The sequence below is a fragment of the Orcinus orca genome, chromosome 5 (assembly GCF_937001465.1).
Source record: "Orcinus orca chromosome 5, mOrcOrc1.1, whole genome shotgun sequence".
In the NCBI taxonomy this organism is placed as follows: Eukaryota; Metazoa; Chordata; class Mammalia; order Artiodactyla; family Delphinidae; genus Orcinus; species Orcinus orca.
This window is the reverse complement of record NC_064563.1, coordinates 93,463,495-93,484,895: the sequence shown is the minus strand read 5'-3', so window position 1 is coordinate 93,484,895 and position 21,401 is coordinate 93,463,495. Positions and strand designations below refer to the sequence as shown.

General features: G+C 39.1%; 1 protein-coding gene across 2 annotated transcripts in view; it reads right to left on the bottom strand.

Moving 5' to 3' along the window:
* The window catches only part of MORC1 (MORC family CW-type zinc finger 1), a 352,246-nt gene that overhangs the window by 26,772 nt on the left and 304,073 nt on the right, over positions 1-21,401 (bottom strand). For both annotated transcript variants that reach the window (XM_033432194.2, XM_033432196.2), the window contains 2 exons: positions 19,514-19,618; positions 138-207 (listed from right to left, as the gene is read on the bottom strand). In XM_033432194.2, coding sequence (XP_033288085.1) covers positions 138-207; positions 19,514-19,618 — 175 coding nt within the window. The remainder of the gene's footprint in view (positions 1-137; positions 208-19,513; positions 19,619-21,401) is intronic.

The window sequence follows — 21,401 nt, the reverse complement described above, 5'->3', positions numbered from 1 at the left end:
AACAGATTTAATTTTTTAAAATCCGAACTGCTACCAAACTTCTGATCTATATCCTACATAAGATATGTCGCTTAAGTCATACTGAAAAAGACTCAAGACGTTACAGCTAACATATGTAAACTGAATTCTTTTTTTACCTTTATTCATAAGAGAAACTTCCTTTTCTTCTTGTCTCAGTGAAACATCAGGGTCACTTTTATCTAAAACCTGAAAAACAAGCTCCGTATTTAAAGCTGTACAAAAACAAAGGACATATAGTAAGGTGCAAAACTGACCTTGAACATCAATGCCCATAACAGAGAGAGACCATAAGGTTGCCAGGACAGTTTAGGGACATGTTCTGAAGGGAGACAATCATACGTGTTGTCAAAAATTATACTGGAATGCAGCTCAAGGATGGTTGCATTATAATTGTCATGTTTATGTCTATCATTTCTTTAGTGGGATTTTTACATTTCTACCAATATTTGCATAGAAAACTTACATTTTGGGAATGCGTTTCTTTAGATCAGAGAGACAGAGAGAGAGAGAGAGAGAGAGAGAGAGAGAGATGGAGTTTGTTTATGCCACCCAAAAAAACAGATCCAGAAGCTCCTTTCACGTATTTTTAAGTGTCTGAGAAGGTGGGGCAAAGGCAGTAAAAAAAAGGAATCTGAAGAAGACAGGGGCAAAGCAAAAGCTCTGTCTGCTCCTTGATCTGAAGACCCCTGAACACGTGCTGAGACACACTGGGCTCCTGACTCTGTCACCTGGTGTGAGGTGTACAGCTCTCAGTTTTCTGGAGCTTACCCATTGTGTGTATCCTTCGCCTTTCAATGCCCCCTCTAAACTGCTAAACAAACGTGGGATGGGGAGGCTATCAACCTTCCTTTTCTCCCCTCCCAGGAAACAAAGGCATATATTTTACACGGCATTCTGGAAACTGTGCTCTGTCAGGAAGCAGGGTAAATGGACACACATGTAACCTAGCAACGAAAGAACTGAGAGGCCGTCCATCACTGTCATTTTCTATTTTATCCAAATTAAGAGAAAGCAAGCCTTGTAGGTAGGGGGAAATAAATGATTCTAAGTTACTTTGGTCCATTTCAAAATATTTTTATTCTTTTTTTTTTTTTTTTTTTTTTTGCGGTACGCGGGCCTCTCACTGTTGTGGCCTCTCCCGTTGCGGAGCACAGGCTCCGGACGCACAGGCTCAATGGCCATGGCTCACGGGCCCAGCCACTCTGTGGCATGTGGGATCCTCCCGGACCGGGGCATGAACCCGTGTCCCCTGCATCGGCAGGTGGACTCTCAACCACTGCGCCACCAGGGAAGCCCTTTTATTCTTATACTGTAAATAAATTCATGCCCCAGGAAGTAAATAAAATGCATATATATATTTTTTAACATCTTTATTGGAGTATAATTGCTTTACAATGTTGTATTAGTTTCTGCTGTATAACAAAGTGAATCAGCTATATGTATACGTATATCCCCATATCCCCTCCCTCTTGTGTTTCCCTCCCACCCTTCCTATCCCACCCCTCTAGGTGGTCACAAGGCACCGAGCTGATCTCCCTGTGCGATGCAGCTACTTCCCACTAGCTATCCATCTTACATTTGGTAGTGTATACATGTTAATGCTACTCTCTCACTTTGTCCCAGCTTACCTCCCCCTCCCTGTGTCCTCAAGTCGCAGGACAGAAATGCATATATTTTTAAAGTTCATTTTGCAAAATGACTTTAAAATGGTATCTTATTTATTTCTGATGTAACATAAAATCTAAAGTTTTCTCCTGATTTGTTGATATGTAAGGAAGAGCTCCATACTTTGTGTCTTCCCTTTGAAGTGAATATTTTTTGAACAGTTTATAGGCAGCATAGACTATTTCCTACCACAGTTAACAGCAACCACAAGATAAGCTCATGAGAAGAACTACTTAACGCCTTTAGTAATAACCACTTTGTAATAATCTATGATGATCCTACTCAGGATGTGTTCATTTTCTTTGGTAACTTCTCCTTATGATGGAAATCAGACAAGATAAAAGTATCTAAGCTTAACAAAAATGACAGCACTCCCAGCAGGGAACTCCTGGTGGCGGTATTATTAACACAGCCTCTTGAAATTATTTTTACATTTTATTGTTTGGTTCTCTGCTTTGAGCTCTGCCGTGTGAGGGCTGTTTCCATGAAGGTCAGATATGGTCCCCTCACCCCAAAAGTGTTACTTACACGAGGCTTTACCGTCTCTATTGCAGGAGAGATTTCCTTCTTTTCCTTTCCTTTCTTTTATTTCCTTTATTCTTTGGCATAGTAATGTTTAAAATATTTTGGATAAACAATTCACAGCCTACAGTATTTCCTTTTAAATGACACTGTGTAAATATCTGAGTTCATAGGATGCCGCCTTTTTTTTTACAATGTACTTGCAGCTTTGAAGGTCTGGATTTTTTCAAGCTGAGACAAGAAAACATGCAGTTGTCTTTTCAATGACACTATTTGTGTATTTTGATACTTGTGAAGCTCTTTCACATATATTACTTCATTTCAGTATAGAAATGCTCTCCAGCCACTTAGGCTTAACTGTGTCTCATACTCTGCAGTTTGAGGATATCGCTTTCCTAAGATTTTACTTCGGTCATGGAATAGATAATACTTCCCACACAGTAAATGAGATTACAGTTAAGTCTTAACAAGGGGTTTTAGATACCTTAATTAAAATTATGTTAACAATGAGTAGAGTGGGATTTGTCAATTCTCCAAGGCATGCAAAGGATCAGCATAATACCACATGCTCAATTTTGTGAAGTATATATTTAAGAGGATAAATAAATCATAAATAAGTTAGAGAGAGGAAAAAGAGCATAGCATAGTCAACTGTGTAACACTTTTCTCATTCAACCCGCATTAAGGAAGCTTAAGAACTGGTTGATAACACTTTGTCTGGCTTCTTTCCTTCTGCTTCTTTGCCCCTCCACACCGACCCCAAACATTTTATCAAGGACCCATAAAGGCTACCAGTTCTTGCCCTCCTGCCAAATTCAAAGGCCCTTCCTGTTTTCACTCTTCCATGGTTAACATTATGTTCTAGGCGCCTCCCTTTTGTTCATTAATTTATTCAGTAAAACTGAGTTCCCAGTTTGAGTCAGACACTGTTATGATGAAGACTATGGAGCTTATTTTCTAGTGAGGGAGAAAGATATTAAATAAATAAAAAGATGGATATGTAATAATATAAGTTCTCTGAAGAAAAATATCACAGGTAAGAGAAGGAGAATGACCTGGGTTACCCAACTGCCTCTCTGGGGTCACTGTAATCATCTACACCCTCCTTTCTCCAGGTCTTTGAGTTGCTGTTGATTTGTTTATTCCCCTCAACTTTTTTCTAGTCTTTCCTCAAGCATCTCCCCTCAATTGGGCCTTGCTTGTCCCCTCTATATAAAATTGCTCTCACTCTCACCACACCCACACTGACACTTCCTGTCCCCTTAACTCTGCTCTATTTCTCTCCTAAGCATTTATGATTGCCTACCATGCAACATATTTTCCTTATTTATCTTGTCTATTGTCCGATTTCCCCACTAGAATGGAAGCACCATAAAGACAGGGAGTAGTGCCTAATTTTTTCCTGCTGTATTCCCAATGTCTAGGACAGTAACTGATGCTCCATATACTCACGGAATAAAAGAAAGTTGAAACGCAAGTCAAGAAAATCCATGTATGTTGCTGGGGGTAGGAAGTAGTGGAGTCCAGGCATTATGAACAACAAAGGAAGAGGCTGTGAAGGAAAAATAAGCTTAGGGTGCTGGAGGCCAAGGAAGGTGAGGGTGACTAGAGCGGAGTGAGAGAAGGAATGAATTATAGGCAGTGAGGACAGCAAGGAAGTCAGGCCAGGTCATGTAGGGCCTTGGAGGGCACTATATTTCATTCTAAGTGTGAGCAGAAGCCATTGGAGGGTTCACCTCTTACACTGTTGGTGGGAATGTAAATTGTCACAGCCACTATGGAGAACAGTATGGAGGTTCCTCAAAACTCTAAAAATAGAGTTGCCACATGCTCCATGAATCCCACTCCTGGGCATATATCCAGACGAAACTATTATTCGAAAAGATACATGCACCCCTATGTTCATAGCAGCACTATTCACAACAGCCAAGACATGGAAACAACCTAAATGTCTATCGACAGAGGAATGGATAAAGAAGATGTGGTACATATATACAATGGAATATTACTCAGCCATCAAAAAGAATAAAATAATGCCATTTGCAGCAATATGGATGGACCTAGAGATTATCATACTAAGTGAAGTAAGTCAGAAAGAGAAATACAAATACCATATGATAGCACTTATATGTGGGATCTAAAATATGATAAAAATCAACATATCTATGAAACAAAAACAGACTAACAGACATACAGAACAGACTTGTGGTTGTCAAGGGGGAGAGGAGGGAAGAAAAGGGAATTTGGGATCAGCAGATGCAAACTAGTATATACAGGATGGATAAACAACAAGAGCCTATTGTATAGCAGGGGACTATATTCAATACCCTGTGACAAACCATAATGGAAAAGAATATGAAAAAGAATACATGGGGGGCTTCCCTGGTGGTGCAGTGGTTAAGAATCTGCCTGCCAATGCAGGGGACACAGGTTTGAGCCCTGATTCAGGAAGGTCCCACATGCCACGGAGCAACTAAGCCCGTGTGCCACAACTACTGAACCTGCACTCTAGAGCCCGCGAGCCACAACCACTGAGTCCGCGAGCCACAACTACTGAAGCCCACGTGCCTAGAGCCCGTGCACCACATAAAGGAGTAGCCCCCGCTTGCCGTAACTAGAGAAAGCCTGCACACAGCAATGAAGATCCAACGCATCTAAAAATAAATTAATTAAATAAATTAATTAAAAAACGAAGAATATATGTATATATGTATAACTAAGTCACTTTGCTGTACCAAAGAAATTAATACAACATTGTAACTCAATTATACTTCAATAAAATTTTAAAAAAAGCCAGTGGAGGGTTCTAAGTAGGAGAATAGCATAATCTGACTTATATTTTGGATGGGATACTCAGATTTTTAGACTATGGAGGCCAAAAGCAGTGGAATCATTTATAGGGCTACTGCTATAATCCTGGTAAGAAATGTTAGTGAACTGGCCAGGTGGGTAGCTGTGGAGGGGGTAGAACAGAGTATATGTTTGAAGGTTGATTCAGCAAGATTGGCTGATGGGTTTAGTGCAGGGTGTGAAAGGAGAGAAATTCAGGTGTCGGCCTGAGCAACTGTGAGTGATGGTATTATTTACTGAGATGGGGAAGCATGAAGAAGTCCCTTGGAATTCTTTCCTCTCTTGATTTTGATAACCTTCTGTGTTCCAACTCTTCCTGGGGTAATTATTATTTTTCCCTCAAAGAAAATTTTCCCTCAAAGAAAATTTCAGGGGGTTAAATTATCACCCTTACGCAAACAATGGCTTCTCAGCATCATCAACCCTAACTTCTCATCTGTGCCCCAGTTATTTCCAACTGACTTCAGGACACTTACCCTTGAATGTCTTGCTGAACTTCAAATCCTCAGTCTCACCTTTGCCCACTTAGATTCCTCTGGTCAAGTCCTCTTTCTATTTATCATAACATTTTCATTCCAGATTGTGCCATCTTAAAACTGCTGTCACTGTTTAGTCTACCATATGCCTTTCCAAGTTGTGCTATTTTCCTTCAAGATGTTTCACTTTGCCTTGTCTTCTTGTACTACAATCTCCAGGCAGCAGCAACCTACTTGGTTTTTTGGTCTTTAGTTTCTCCTCTTTCCAGTACTGCTTCATTATCACAACATTTTCATAACACAAAGAATTAATTCTTTAGACAAAATCTCCATGATTAAATGTTCCTTCTCAAAACTTGCCTACAGGTCCTGACTCCTTTCTCCCTCAAGTACAAACCCTTTTCTGGTATTCAAAACTCTTCTCAATGTGATTCTAAGATATCTGGAAATATTAATAAACATTCTCTATAATAACCAAAAAGTTCTCTTCAGAATTCCCTGTAACCACTAGGTAGACTTCTGCCTCCATACCTTTGCCCACATAGTTCTCTCTACCTGAAATACATTCTTTCCTCCTTTTCTTATGTCTTTCCCACTTTTTAAGACAAGTATAAGTCATACTCTTTCCAAAATGTCTATTTTATTTACTCTAGCACATGCTGATTTCTTCCTTTCGCTGAAAAAGTATTAACAGTAAATTACAAAGAGTTTTAATTATTTTTAATAGCCAACCCTCATATCTACGGGATCCAGGTAAGACTGGGATCCTGTAGTAGCCTTGATTCTTGCCATGACACTTCAAAACAGAATTCAACACTTGGGTCCACCTCCCAAAAAGAAATCTAACTGTACAAAGCATTAATAAATATACAGATTTTACTGAAAATTGTGTTGAGAAATGGAGGAAATAGTTACACAAGGCAAAAATCAGCTTAAAATTACCATGAAGCAGGTCTACTTTACTTCGTCAATTGTTAGCCTACTCATCTCTCTCTACAAACCTTCCCCTCCAGACTCTCCGATTCTGCAGCACCAGTGTTTTTCTGCTTGTGTGATTACATCCTTTCTCCTTCCTCCCACCCCTTCCCACAAACACAGGGTCACTCTCTAGCTCTACCTTTTCTTCCACAAAGCAATGTCACTCTCCCAATTTTCATTCTTTACTCCCATCTCCTGGCCTACCCAAAGCTGAATTTTCCTTCTTTGGAATTACAAAGGTGTGTTTTAAAAACTTTTTTTCTGGGGACTTCCCTGGCGGGTCCAGTGGTTAAGACTTCACCTTCCAATGCAGGGGGTGTGGGCTCGATCCCTGGTCAGGGAGCTAAGATCCCACATGCCTCGTGGCCAAAAAAACAAAACATAAAACAGAAGCAATGTGGTAACAAATTCAATAAAGACTTTTAAAAAATGATTCACATCAAAAAAAATCTTTAAAAAACTGTTTCTTGTAACACAAGGAATTCTTTTCATTCTGTCACAAATCATCCCATTAATTCTCATAATAACCTTGAGAGTCAGTAATATTATTATTCCCCTTCTATAGAAAAGAAAACAGAAGACCATAAGTTGATACAACTGACATGTGGCATGCAGGTCTGAATGTGAACCTGGGTCAATCTGTCAGAGTTCAGAGCCTGTCTGCTTTCCATAAAATAATGCTAACTCATGGTTTTGTAGAATTGTCTTCCAATTTTTCTGCTCCTTTAGAGAAGAGATCATGGTGGGTTTTTTTTTTTTGGTGTCCTTCAAAATCTCTAACATAGTCCTGTTCAGTAAATGTGTCTTGAATTGGTGCATGGTTCCTGATAGTTCACACACTAGCACTTGAGTATTTAGATTCATTATAAATTGCCCAGGAGATTTTCCTTTCATAAGTCAGGGGATGTATCACATATTGTCTTTGTGTCTGTAAGTCTGTTGGTGAGTTGATGGATGATGCTACGGAGGGTGAGTATAGACAATTCTTCCTCCAATGCCCTTGGGGCAGCTCTGGTTTATAGCTCATAAGGGGGCGGCTCTGTCTGTGAAAGTTCTGATACTGTTAGCAACAATCACAGGACTATACAGGTTCATATAGAGGCAATGGTAACATCATCACCCAGGAAAACTGACTAATAAATGTCTTGCTTTTGAAATTAAGGCAACTTTAATCATCAGAAATCATGTTATTGCAATATCAATGCAGTTTCCCATTAAAAAAAAAATTCTGTTAGAGGAGTCAGAAAAATTTGCCTATTTAGGGTGGATGCAGCTGATTTAGGTACTGACTATGCAGGTTATTTGCTTTTCTTCTTTCTTCACCTCTTTTGGGTTACTGAGTCACCTTTTCACTTTCATTGTTATATAGTAGTGATGCCAAAACAGGGTACTTACTGTTGTTTTTTGTCTGTTTGTTTGTTTGGGGGTTTGGGGTTTTTTTTTTTTTTTTTTTGGCTACCACAGAACATAAACCTAGACATTGGAAACTCATCAACTCTTCCAGACGTTCCTCAGCTTTTGTAACATACCACAGAGGCCCCATCAATGACCCCAGGGATTCAGAGTGGGTTGATGCCTTTCCTGAGCTGGCATCACCTTCTTTTGAAAGATGCCCTAAAGAGCTAACCAGATGTAGTTGGTAAAGGATTATAAGCTCATGCCAAAACAGGAAGATGGTTCCATCCATTCATTTCTTTATTCATCAATCTTTCTTCAGTCCCAGAAAGTATCGCACTCTGGACTGTATGCTGGAGGTTACACCTTTCAGAGTAAACCCCAGAGACTCCATTGCCAAACTCTTAAAATACATCTGTCAGTGGTGATCTGGCCGTTGAGTTTCTTAAACGTCTGCAGATTGGGAAAATGAAATGAATCCATCTGCCAGTCCGCTCCTGAGGCCAGGTGAGAGGCAAAAAGACCTAAATGACCACAGAGGACAAAAGGGCCAAAGCCAGTCCAACCAAAAAGGTAGTATGGTTCCTGGTTATTAAACAGGCAGGTCCAACCTGACTTAAAATAACCACACCCATAGATGTTCTTTCACTGCCTTAGCAACTGATATTCAGAGCAGAAACTGAAAGAAGGTTATTATAAAATATGGAAAAACAACAAATACTAGCATAGGAAAAAGGTAAATGTTCCTTCACATGAGAGTCAGAAAATCTGCATAATGTCAACTTGGAGTACATGCTCCACCAAGATGAACAAAAGCATGCCCATGTGTAAGAAAAAGTTAGTACTTCCGTCAGTCTGACTTAACATCTCAGAATATTTTTCCCGCTCAATTTCTCTAACTTACTGTTGGCATTGGTAATTTTATTCCCCTGGTGTTCCTGCATTTTGAAGCATTCTCCCAATTGATCATCTGTTTGCCTGACCATCTGCTGTGGTTTGGCAACCTAATTTTCCCAGTCACCTTTCAGAACAGATCCTCTAGGATGTCTATTCTGTATAGTCATTTCTTACATCTCAACTGGTGACATAACTTGAGACTGCTTGCCTCTTTGACAAGATGCTTGGGAATCTAGTCCCATTGCTTCATTTTTATTTTTATTGCTTCTATTAAGCATGGTACAGTGACAGCTGATCAGATTGCATTACTCTGAGGGGCACTGGGGTCCTACGGAGCTCATATGTCAAATTTTTGCCTGGAGTAAAGTTGAAGTGCCAATTTATCACATAGCAGTGCACAAGGAGTTTTTAATTGAACTTAGAAAAACCCTTAATTACAACAGTACCACAGGGCATTGCTCCAGTAAAGCAGAGCTGTAGCAAGCTTCACTTAGATGTTGATTCCCCTGACATCTGTAAGGGGTGCAGAAAAGAATTTCTACTTCCTCCCCATCTGGGGTTAACTGGGACATATTTGAACTTTACACACGGGTTTGTAAATGCTTGAGACAGAAACAGTTCAGAACATCCAGTATTCATTAAAAGAGAGGGCAGGGCATGTGTTTTGAGCTGGAAGATGGGAAATAATAGGATTTTCTGGAGGCCAAGGGTCAGGAGACACCAGCTCATGGGAGGGGTTGGTGCTATGGTTATGACCGCAGCCGTATTACTAGACTCATAATCTGGGCAAGGAGAAGACGCTCCTTCCCAGGAATCATCCCTGAGATGATGATCCTGATGGTGCCTATGTGATTCTAGGTTGACTGGAAAGAAAAGAGTCAGATATTGAGCACAAAAGAACATTACTGTGTAGGTCAGATTTGGAGTGAATAAGGTCAGAAATGGGCTAACGGGAAGTTAGCTTGATCTGGGCAAGGAGTGGATGACGGCTTGATTTTTTTTTAAATGAATTCAAGACTCTTGGCTGGAGAATGCCCATCTATGAAACTTTGGAAACCTGTCTAAGCCAAAATATTCAAATCCTCACCCCTGAGAAAAGTGTATTTGTGCACTCCAACCCACCTGTATGCAATGGGCTGAACTGATATGGGGGTCAGCCCATGCAGATGGGCAATAAAGGGAGAAGTCATAATGAGAAGTGGTTAAGAAAGTGGGAGCTGAGGTTGAACAGCTAGGGTTTAAGGTGACCAGTTCCTGACTGTGATCCTGAGCGAGTTTATTTTCTTCCTCTGTAAAATGGGGATGAAAAGAGAATGTACCCCTCAGGTTATTAAAAGGATTAGATGAGATGATACATGTGAAGAATAGCAGCTGAATGTCATCGCAGCCACAGTGAAAAAGGAAAGGCTAACTCCACTAAAACACACATGCACGCACACACAGAGTAGAATTTCAGAAAAATACAATTTTGCAGGAGCTGAGATAATAAATCGGGATCACACTAGTTGTCCTGAAATGGGGGACGGAATGGTAGCTGTGCTAACAAGATGGTGTAAAATAATGAAAGAAGTTTGCTGCAGCGCAGACTGATGGCTCCACACATAATGGCCCCAAGGTCCAATCAAGCAGCTATCTAGGGCATTATGAAGAGGATTAAGAGGTCCTTTAAAAAAAAAACTCCTCATTATTTTCATGACAGTTTTTTAATCTCTAAAAAAATGTCTGGAGTTTTAACTGAATCCCAGCTGGAAACTGCCACAGCCACAAACGACATATGCAAGCAAGCTCTTACCAAGAGCACTCTCACTGCATGGACTTTGAAAACAAATGGCCCACCTTGGCTGAAAGGCCAAGCACAAAGTAATATCGAAAAGGAAAAAAATGCCACAGAAGTGACACCCACAAACTATGTGATCAGAAGCAACTGGAGAGACCCTGGGAGGGCTCACGCCAAGGAGTACTTCCCAGAAATTCTGCTGCCAGTGTCCTCACGGTGACACACAGCCATACCCCACCTCGGCAGGAGACCCTCCAACACTAACATTACAGGCTCTTGGTGCTCCAGTCAGGCATCAGGGCTGTGCCACTGAGGTGGGAGAGCCAACTTCAGTACACTGGTCCACAAGAGACCTCCCAGCTTCACGTAATATCAAACGGAGAAATCTCCCAGAGATCTCCATCTCAACACCAAGACCCAGCTTCACTCAACGACCAGCAAGCTACAGTGCTGGACACCCTATGCCAAACAACTAGCAAGACAGAAACACAGCCCCATCCATTAGCAGAGAAGCTGCTTAAAATCCTAATAAGTCCACAGACACCCCAAAACACACCACCAGACGTGGACTTGCCCACCAGAAAGATAAGATCTAGCCTCATTCACCAGAACACAGGCACGAGTCCCCTCCACCAAGAAGCCTACACAACCCACTGAACCAACCTTAGCCACGGGGGACAGATACCAAAAACAACGGGAACTACGAACCTGCAGCCTGCGAAAAGGAGACCCCAAACACAGTAAGATAAGCAAAATGAGAAGACAGAAAAACACACAGCAGATGAAGGAGCAAGATAAAAACGCACCAGACCTAACAAATGAAGAGGAAATAGGCAGTCTACCTGAAAAAGAATTCAGAATAAAGATAGTAAAGATGATCCAAAATCTTGGAAATAGAATAGAGAAAATGCAAGAAACATTTACCAAGGACCTAGAAGAACTAAAGAGGAAACAAGCAATGAGGAACAACACAATAAATGAAATTAAAAATACTCTAGATGGGATCAATAGCAGAATAACTGAGGCAGAAGAACGGATAAATGACCTGGAAGATAATATAGTGGAAATAACTACTGCAGAGCAGAATAAAGAAAAAAGAATGAAAAGAACTGAGGACAGTCTCAGAGACCTCTGGGACAACAGTAAATGCACCAACATTCGAATTACAGGGGTCCCAGAAGAAGAAGAGAAAAAGAAAGAGACTGAGAAAATATTTGAAGAGATTATAGTTGAAAACTTCCCTAATATGGGACAGGAAATAGTTAATCAAGACCAGGAAGCACAGAGAGTCCCATACAGGATAAATACAAGGAGAAACACGTGAAGACACATATTAATCAAACTATCAAAAATTAAATACAAAGAAAACATATTAAAAGCAGCAAGGGAAAAACAACAAATAACACACAAAGGAATCCCCATAAGGCTAACAGCTAATCTTTCAGCAGAAACTCTGCAAGCCAGAAGGGAGTGGCAGGACATATTTAAAGTGATGAAGGAGAAAAACCTACAACCAAGATTACTCTACCCAGCAAGGATCTCATTCAGATTTGATGGAGAAATTAAAACCTTTACAGACAAGCAAAAGCTGAGAGAGTTCAGCACCACCAGACCAGCTTTACAACAAATGGTAAAGGAACTTCTCTAGGCAAAAAACACAAGAGAAGGAAAAGACCTACAATAACAAATCCAAAACAATTAAGAAAATGGGAATAGGAACATACATATCGATAATTACCTTAAATGTAAATGGATTAAATGTTCCCACCAAAAGACACAGACTGGCTGAATGAATACAAAAAGAAGACCTGTATATAGGCTGTCTACAAGAGACCCACTTCAGACCTCGGGACACATACAGACTGAAAGTGAGGACATGGAAAAAGATATTCCATGCAAATGAAAATCAAAAGAAAGCTGAAGTAGCAATTCTCATATCAGACAAAATAGACTTTAAAATAAAGACTATTACAAGAGACAAAGAAGGACACTACATAATGATCAAGGGATCAATCCAAGAAGAAGACATAACAATTGTAAATATTTATGCACCCACCCAACACAGGAGTACCTCAATACATAAGGCAAATACTAACAGCCATAAAAGGGGAAATCGACAGTAACACATTCATCGTAGGAGACTTTAACACCCCACTTTCACCAATGGACAGGTCATCCAAAATGAAAATAAATAAGGAAACACAAGCTTTAAATGATACATTAAACAAGATGGACTTAATTGATATTTATAGGACATTCCATCCAAAAATAACAGAATACACATTTTTCTCAAGTGCTCATGGAATATTCTACAGGATAGATCATATCTTGGGTCACAAATCTAGCGTTGGTAAATTTAAGAAAACTGAAATCACATCAAGTACCTTTTCCAACCACAACGCTATGAGACTAGATACCAATTACAGGAAAAGATCTGTAAAAAATACAAACACATGGAGGCTAAACAATACACTACGTAATAATGAAGTGATCACTGAAGAAATCAAAGAGGAAATCAAAAAATACCTAGAAACAAATGACAATGGAGACACGACGACCCAAAACCTATGGGATGCAGCAAAAGCAGTTCTAAGAGGGAAGTTTATAGCAATACAATCCTACCTTAAGAAACAGGAAACATCTCGAATAAATGACCTAACCTTGCACCTAAAGCAATTAGAGAAAGAAGAACAAAAAAATGCCAAAGTTAGCAGAAGGAAAGAAATAATAAAGATCAGATCAGAAAGAAATGAAAAAGAAATGAAGAAAACGATAGCAAAGATCAATAAAACCAAAAGCTGGTTTTTTGAGAAGATAAACAAAATTGATAAACCATTAGCCAGACTCATCAAGAAGAAAAGGGAGAAGATTCAAATCAATAGAATTAGAAATGAAAACGGAGAAGTAGGGCTTCCCTGGTGGCGCAGTGGTTGAGAATCCGCCTGCTGATGCAGGGGACACGGGTTCGTGTCCCGGTCTGGCAGGATCCCACATGCCACAGAGTGGCTAGGCCCATGAGCCATGGCCGCTGAGCCTGCACGTCTGGAGCCTGTGCTCCGCAACGGGAGAGGCCACAACAGTGAGAGGCCCGCATACCGCAAAAAAAAAAAAAAAAAAAAAAAAACGGAGAAGTAACAACTGACACTGCAGAAATACAAAGGATCATGAGAGATTACTACAAGCAACTCTATGCCAATAAAATGGACAACCTGGAAGAAATGGACAAATTCTTAGAAATGGACAAACTGCCGAGACTGAATCAGGAAGAAATAGAAAATATGAACAGACCAATCACAAGCACTGAAATTGAAACTGTGATTAAAAATCTTCCAACAAACAAAAGCCCAGGACCAGATGGCTTCACAGGCGAATTCTATCAAACATTTAGAGAAGAGCTAACACCTATCCTTCTCAAACTCTTCCAAAATATAGCACAGGGAGGAACACTCCCAAACTCATTCTACAAGGCCATCATCACCCTGATACCAAAACCAGACAAAGATGCCACAAAGAAGGAAAACTACAGGCCAATATCACTGATGAAAATAGATGCAAAAATTCTCAAGAAAATACTAGCAAACAGAATCCAACAACACATTAAAAGGATCATACACCATGATCAAGTGGAGTTTATCCCAGAAATGCAAGGATTCTTCAATATACGCAAATCAATCAACGTGATACACCATACTAACAAACTGAAGGAGAAAAACCATATGATCATCTCAATAGATGCAGAGAAAGCTTTCGACAAAATTCGACACCCATTTATGATAAAAAGCTGCAGAAAGTAGGCATACAGGGAACTTTCCTCAACATGATAAAGGCTGTATATGACAAACCCACAGCCAACGTCATCCTCAATGGTGAAATACTGAAACCATTTCCACTAAGATCAGGAACAAGACAAGGTTGCCCACTCTCACCACTATTATTCAACATAGTTTTGTAAGTTTTAGCCACAGCAATCAGAGAAAAAAAAAGAAATAAAAGGAATACAAATTGTAAAAGAAGAAGTAAAGCTGTCACGGTTTGCAGATGACATGATACTCTACATAGAGAATCCTAAAGATGCTACCAGAAAACTACTAGAGCTAATCAATGAATTTGGTAAAGTAGCAGGATACAAAATTAATGCACAGAAATCTCTGGTATTCTTATACACTAATGATGAAAAATCTGAAAGTGAAATTAAGAAAACACTCCCATTTACCACTGCAACAAAAAGAATAAAATATCTAGGAATAAACCTACCTAAGGAGACAGAAGACCTATATGCAGAAAATTATAAGACACTGATGAAAGAAATTAAAAATGATACCAACAGATGGACAGATATACCATGTTCTTGGATTGGAAGAATCAACATTGTGAAAATGACTCTACTCCCCAATGCAATCCCTATCAAACTACCACTGGCATTTTTCACAGAACTAGAACAAAAAACTTCACAATTTGTATGGAAACAAAAAAGACCCCAAATAGCCAAAGCAATCTTGAGAATGAAAAATGGAGCTGGAGGAATCAGGCTCCCTGACTTCAGACTATACTACAAAGCTACAGTAATCAAGACAGTATGGTACTGGCATAAAAACAGAAATATAGATTAATGGAACAGGATAGAAAGCCCAGAGATAAACCCATGCACATATGGTCACCTTATCTTTGATAAAGGAGGCAAGAATATACAGTGGAGAAAAGACAGCCTCTTCAATAAGTGGTGCTGGAAAAACTGGACAGGTACATGTAAAAGTATGAAATTAGAACACTCCCTAACACCATACACAAAAATAAACTCAAAATGGATTAAAGACCTAAATGTAAGGCCAGACACCATGAAACTCTTAGAGGAAAACATAGGCAGAACACTCTATGACATAAATCACAGCAAGATCCTTTTTGACCCACCTCCTAGAGAAATGGAAATAAAAACAAAAATAAACAAATGGGACCTAATGAAACTTCAAAGCTTTTGCACAGCAAAGGAAACCATAAACAAGACCAAAAGACAACCCTCAGAATGGGAGAAAATATTTGCAAATGAAGCAACTGACAAAGGATTAATCTCCAAAATTTACAAGCAGCTCATGCAGCTCAATAACAAAAAAAACAAACAACACAATCCAAAACTGGGCAGAAGACCTAAACAGACATTTCTGCAAAGAAGATATACAGACTGCCAACAATTGCATGAAAGAATGCTCAACATCATTAATCATTAGAGAATGCAAATCAAAACCACAATGAGGTATCACCTCACTCTGGTCTGAATGGCCATCATTAAAAAATCTAGAAACAATAAATGCTGGAGAGGATGAGGAGAAAAGGGAACCCTCTTGCACTGTTGGTGGGAATGTAAATTGATACAGCCACTATGGAGAACAGTATGGAGGTTCCTTAAAAAACTACAAATAGAATTACCATACGACCCAGCAATCCCACTACTGGGCATATACCCTGAGAAAAGCATAATTCAAAAAGAGTCATGTACCAAAATGTTCATTGAAGCTCTCTTTACAACAGCCAGGACATGGAAGCAACCTAATTGTCCCTCAACATTTGAATGGATAAAGAAGATGTGGCACAATGGAATATTACTCAGCCATCAAAAGAAACGAAGTTGAGTTATTTGTAGTTATTGAGTTATTTGTAGTATTTTTCAAATGTAAAATAGATAGCTAGTGGGAAGCAGCCACATAGCACAGGGAGATCAGCTCGGTGCTTTGTAACCACCCAGAGGGGTGGGATAGGGAGGGTGGGAGGGAGGGAGACACAAGAGGGAGGAGACATGGGGATATATGTATATGTATATCTGATTCACTTTGTTATACAGTAGAATCTAACACACTATTGTAAAGCAATTATACTCCAATAAAGATGTTTAAAAAATAAAAATAAAGTAAAACCCTAACTGATTTTTGAAGAGAAGCTCAATTAGAATAAAAATTCAATTTTATTATTGTAATAAAATCTGACACCCCCCCAATAAAAAAGGATTAAGGGGAGTGGGAGGAGGAAGAAGTTAGGAAAACAGATCAAACTGTTATAACCCTGAGCCACAGCAGATGAGGTGATCTTGGAGATTATACGACAATATAGCTGAAATAATCAGCGGTGGTCAGATTCAATATAAATCTGAAAAGTAATCAATACTCTTAACATTTCACTTGAAATTGCACAACTGTTGGTACAAGAGCCAGAGTGACATGTGCCTGAAACTTGGAAGAGAGGGAAATGAAATGCCCTAATATGAAAAAAATCCTTTCCAAAGGCAGACTGACAGACATTAACAATACACAAAAGTAAGAATGTGCTGACCAGAATAGAGATGTTCTCCATATAATGTGAAAAAAACACACTCAGAAGAGCACAGGGAGGCACAGGATGAGGGTGCTGGGCCAGTGCCCTTTTAATGTTACAGTTGCAATTGGTAACATCAACCCTGTCATCCCATGCAGGGAGATGGACACAGTGGGCTGTCTTAGCTGGAAGCCCTTTAAATATTCAGGTACGTAGCTCACCAGCACCATCAGACTGTAACTGGCCAACCCATGCAGACTGGTATAAAGGGAAAGAATACACAATGAAAGTCAGAATGTAACTTCCAAGTGGACTGAGGCTGTATTTATATTTTAAATGACTAAACTGCCGTTACGATATAATATGACGGTCTTGGGAGTTTGGATAATGTGAAGTCATTCCTGTGAGACGGACTTTGTTTGTGGAGCTGAACATATATTTTGGAGCCTATTACATCTGAAAATAAGATCCTGGGCTGCAGTAGATTCACCAAAATAATAAAAAGCACCTAATTGCAGCAGGTGGTGGGTAGGCAATTGCTCTTCCTTAAGTGATAACCTCTTGCAGCCCTGCATACCCTCCTTCTTTAAATTTGACAGGCGCAGGGTCAGAATTAAAGCACATGCACACACACATACACAACACAAGCACCACAGTTAGACGATAACTGGGGAGGAGCCCAGGGGTTAAGAACAATCTTTTTTTAATTTCTGAGTTTAAGAAGTCCAGGCAGACAAGCATTCAGAAGCAATTATTTCCTACTTGAACTGCTGCAACCACAGCCAAACAGAAAAATTAATGGGCATTACTGGATAATGTACAGTATTTATCCAAATTAATCAGATACGATGAATTTGAAAACAGACCTCCTGTCAGGATCATAGGACACAAATAAATCACACCACACACATTCACACAAGTAACATAAGAACCTGAGAAATATGACATAAAAAGACAGCAAAAAATTTAGTATAAATGTCATACCTAATTTGTGAAAAAGCACTTGCTAAAAGCTGCATGCAAAGCTTAGGGAGGTGACAAAGCAATGGCTACATGAAAAACACACAAAGACTTTGAAGATTCTGCAAAGCAGGTCGTGACTAGTAATATTCACAGGTACAGTTACATCACATTTGGCTTCAAAGAGGTAAAGAGGTTGAGTTATTGACAACACCAGTTGTAGTCTTCTGGCCTCTGATTAAAGTTTGGCCCTTTTCCTTTTGGAAACATGTTGGTGCTCACTTTCTTCACATCCTGGATTTAACTGTCAATAAATTCTCATTCACAAATCACTCCTAGAGCTTTTCAACATCCCTTCAGATACCTTCTTAAACCAATTATAATGATGGATGAAATGATATGATGATTGGGAGTAATGAGGGTGGCAAGGGAGGGGGAGGATACAGATGAAACAAGACCAGCCATGAGTTGATAATTGTTGGAGCTGGGAAATGGGCACATTCAGGTTGACTGTGCTATGTCTGAAATGTTCCATAATGAAAACTTTTAAAAATAAAACCTCCATTACTGTTATATCATGTGCCTTGTGACAATATTGTTTTGCTGAAGAGCACATAAATTAGGCTAAAGTCAGAAGACATTATGCTCCTCATTGGCTCATTTATAATTGAAACTTAATCCACAATCCTAAACAGCATTTTGAGGTAATTTACCTTAAGACATGTATAATGACACAGGCCTTTTTCTGAATACTCTCACTTATATTATTATGTCGGAAAATAACAACAATCATGGCAACTATAGTTATTCTTATTTCAATTGAAATTTAGTTATAAGCTTCTTGGCAACTGAGGTATAAAGAGAAATACAGTGAGTAATAAAATTCATATTCCGATAAAAGAAAATATGAAATTGATTTTTTCCTGATATTAAATTTAAACATTCAAATGAACCTTTTTATTATAACACAAAGGGCTCTCTATAACATAATGGACAGTGTCTTTAACACGGCTTCACAGATGAAGTGTTGCTCATATTCCTTGAGTCGATTCTTCCTATACGCTAAGGGCTTTTACACTTGGTTCAGTGAGGGAAGGCAACTCTGCTGGGGTCTAGGGTACAGTAGTCCAGATATGTAGGTCTTTGAAATTGACTACCAAGTTAGAATCAGGGATACACAATCTACAGAAGTAAATGGAAAGTATGTCCATATTTCTTGAAAAGACTTCTCTTACCAGGACTTATGGCAGTGGCCTAATTTAAGTCAGATTACAATTATACTTTCTGGTGAGAATCCACACTGTGAATTACAGAAAGGTTCAGAGGCTTTGGATTTGGGCATGCAGGTTTTGAGATGAACTTTCAGTTTTATATATACACACGCATACACATTAACATAATATTAAAGCTTTCTCACCCTGATAACTAAAATGAAAAGCATTATGAACTAGTGGTCAGGAGGTATAAGTCCCAGTTGTATTTTTACTAGTTTCTGTAGCTTTAGGCAAGCAACAAACTTTCTGAGTCTTGTTTCTTCACCTAAAAACTAGGTTATTCAATTAAACGTTTCAGTTACTTGAGGCACTAATGTGAAATGCTTCTTGGATTCCTCTCATCTTTATGGATGTGAATAAATTTCAAGGCGTCATTTAGTCAGTAAAGTTTATCTCACCTGGATTATATCCAAATTGCTGTTGCTGGTTTCAACTTCAATCAGAGCCTTACATTCCTGCACAGGGTTTTGTCTCTGCTTCCTCTTCATTTCCCAGGAAGAGGCCTATAGCAAGGTATTAACAAAAAATATACAAGGATTAGTAGCAATCAGTGGTACACATTAAACCACCTTCACTCTTTGCTTCTTCAGCCTCTAGTAACTGCTGACTTCTGTAGGATAAACAGAGGAAACTCATTTTTTGATCTTTGCCTTCAAGAAGTATGACTTAGATATTCACATGTGAAAGCTAAATAATAGAAAACAACAACGACATAATATTATAATGCAAGTTAAGTATGAAATGTGTGGTGTAGATTATAGTGCTCAATGGTGAATCAAAGGGCTTGTAGTATTTTGCAAAGAATCTGCATGAATTACTGTCTATATACTGAATATATAATGTCTCATATGGATATATACGTTGTTCTTAAAATTTATGCCGATGTCGCTGGGGGAAATAAGATATATATTCATTTCAAAATATCTATGATGGCTTTCTTTTATTATTTTTTAAATAAATTTATTTATTTTATTTATTTATTTTTGACCGCATTGGGTCTTCGTTGCTGTGAGCAGGCTTTCTCTAGTTGCAGTGAGCAGGGGCTACTCTTCATTGCAGTGTGCAGGCTTCTCATTGCAGTGGCTTCTCTTGTTGCAGAGCACAGGCTCTAGGCGCATGGGCTTCAGTAGTTGTGGCACACAGGCTCAGTAGTTGTGGCTCGCAGGCTCTAGAGCGCAGGCTCAGTAGTTGTGGTGCATGGGCTTAGTTGCTCCACAGCATGTGGGATCTTCCTGGACCAGGGCTTGAACCCGTGTCCCCTGCATTGGCAGGCAGATTCTTAACCACTGTGCCACTAGGGAAGTCCCTATTATATTGTTCTTAATCAGTAGATACTGAATATGCCTAGTATCATGTGAGATGTCTGCAGTCATTTAAAACATTTTTTTTGACAGTTTCAACATACATTTTATAAAATATTGGCTATATTCCCAGTATTGTACAATATATCCTTGTAGCTTATTTTATACATTAGTGGTTTGTACCTCTTAATTCCCTACACCTATATTGCCTCCCTTTCCCTTTCCCCACTGATAACCACTAGCTTGTTCTCTATATCTGTGAGTCTGCTTCTTTTTTGTTATACTCACTAGTTTGTTGTATTGTTTGATTCCACATATAAGTGATATCATACAGTATTTGTCTTTCTCTGTCTGCCTTATTTCTCATAGCATAATGCCCTCAAAGTCCATTCATGTTGCTGCAAGTGGCAACATTTCATTCTTTTTTATGGTGGAGTAGTATTCCATTGTATATATATGAACCACCTCCTCTTTAGCCATTCATCTGTTGATGGACACTTAGGTTGCTTCCATATCTTGGCAATTGTCAATAATGCTGCTATGAACATTGGGTGGCTTGTATCTTTTCAAAGTAGTGTTTTGGTTTTTTCAAATATATATCCAGGAGTGGAACTGCTGGGTCATGGGGTAGTTCTATTTTTAGTTTTTTGAGAAACCTCCATGCTGTTTTCCACAGTGAATGCACTAATTTACATTCTCACCCACAGTGTACAAGCATTCCCTTTTCTCACCAATATTTGTTATTTGTGGGTTTTTTGATGACAGCCATTCTGACAGGTGTAAGGTAATATTTCATTATGGTTTTGATTTGCATTTCCCTAATGTTTAGTGATATTGAGCATCTTTTCATGTACCTGTTGGCTTTCTGTATGTCTACTGTGGAGAAATGTATACAGTAGTTAGATCTTCTGCCATTTTTTGACCGGGTTGTTTGTTTTTTTTGATATTGAGCTGTATAAGCTGCTTTTATATTTTGGAGATTAAT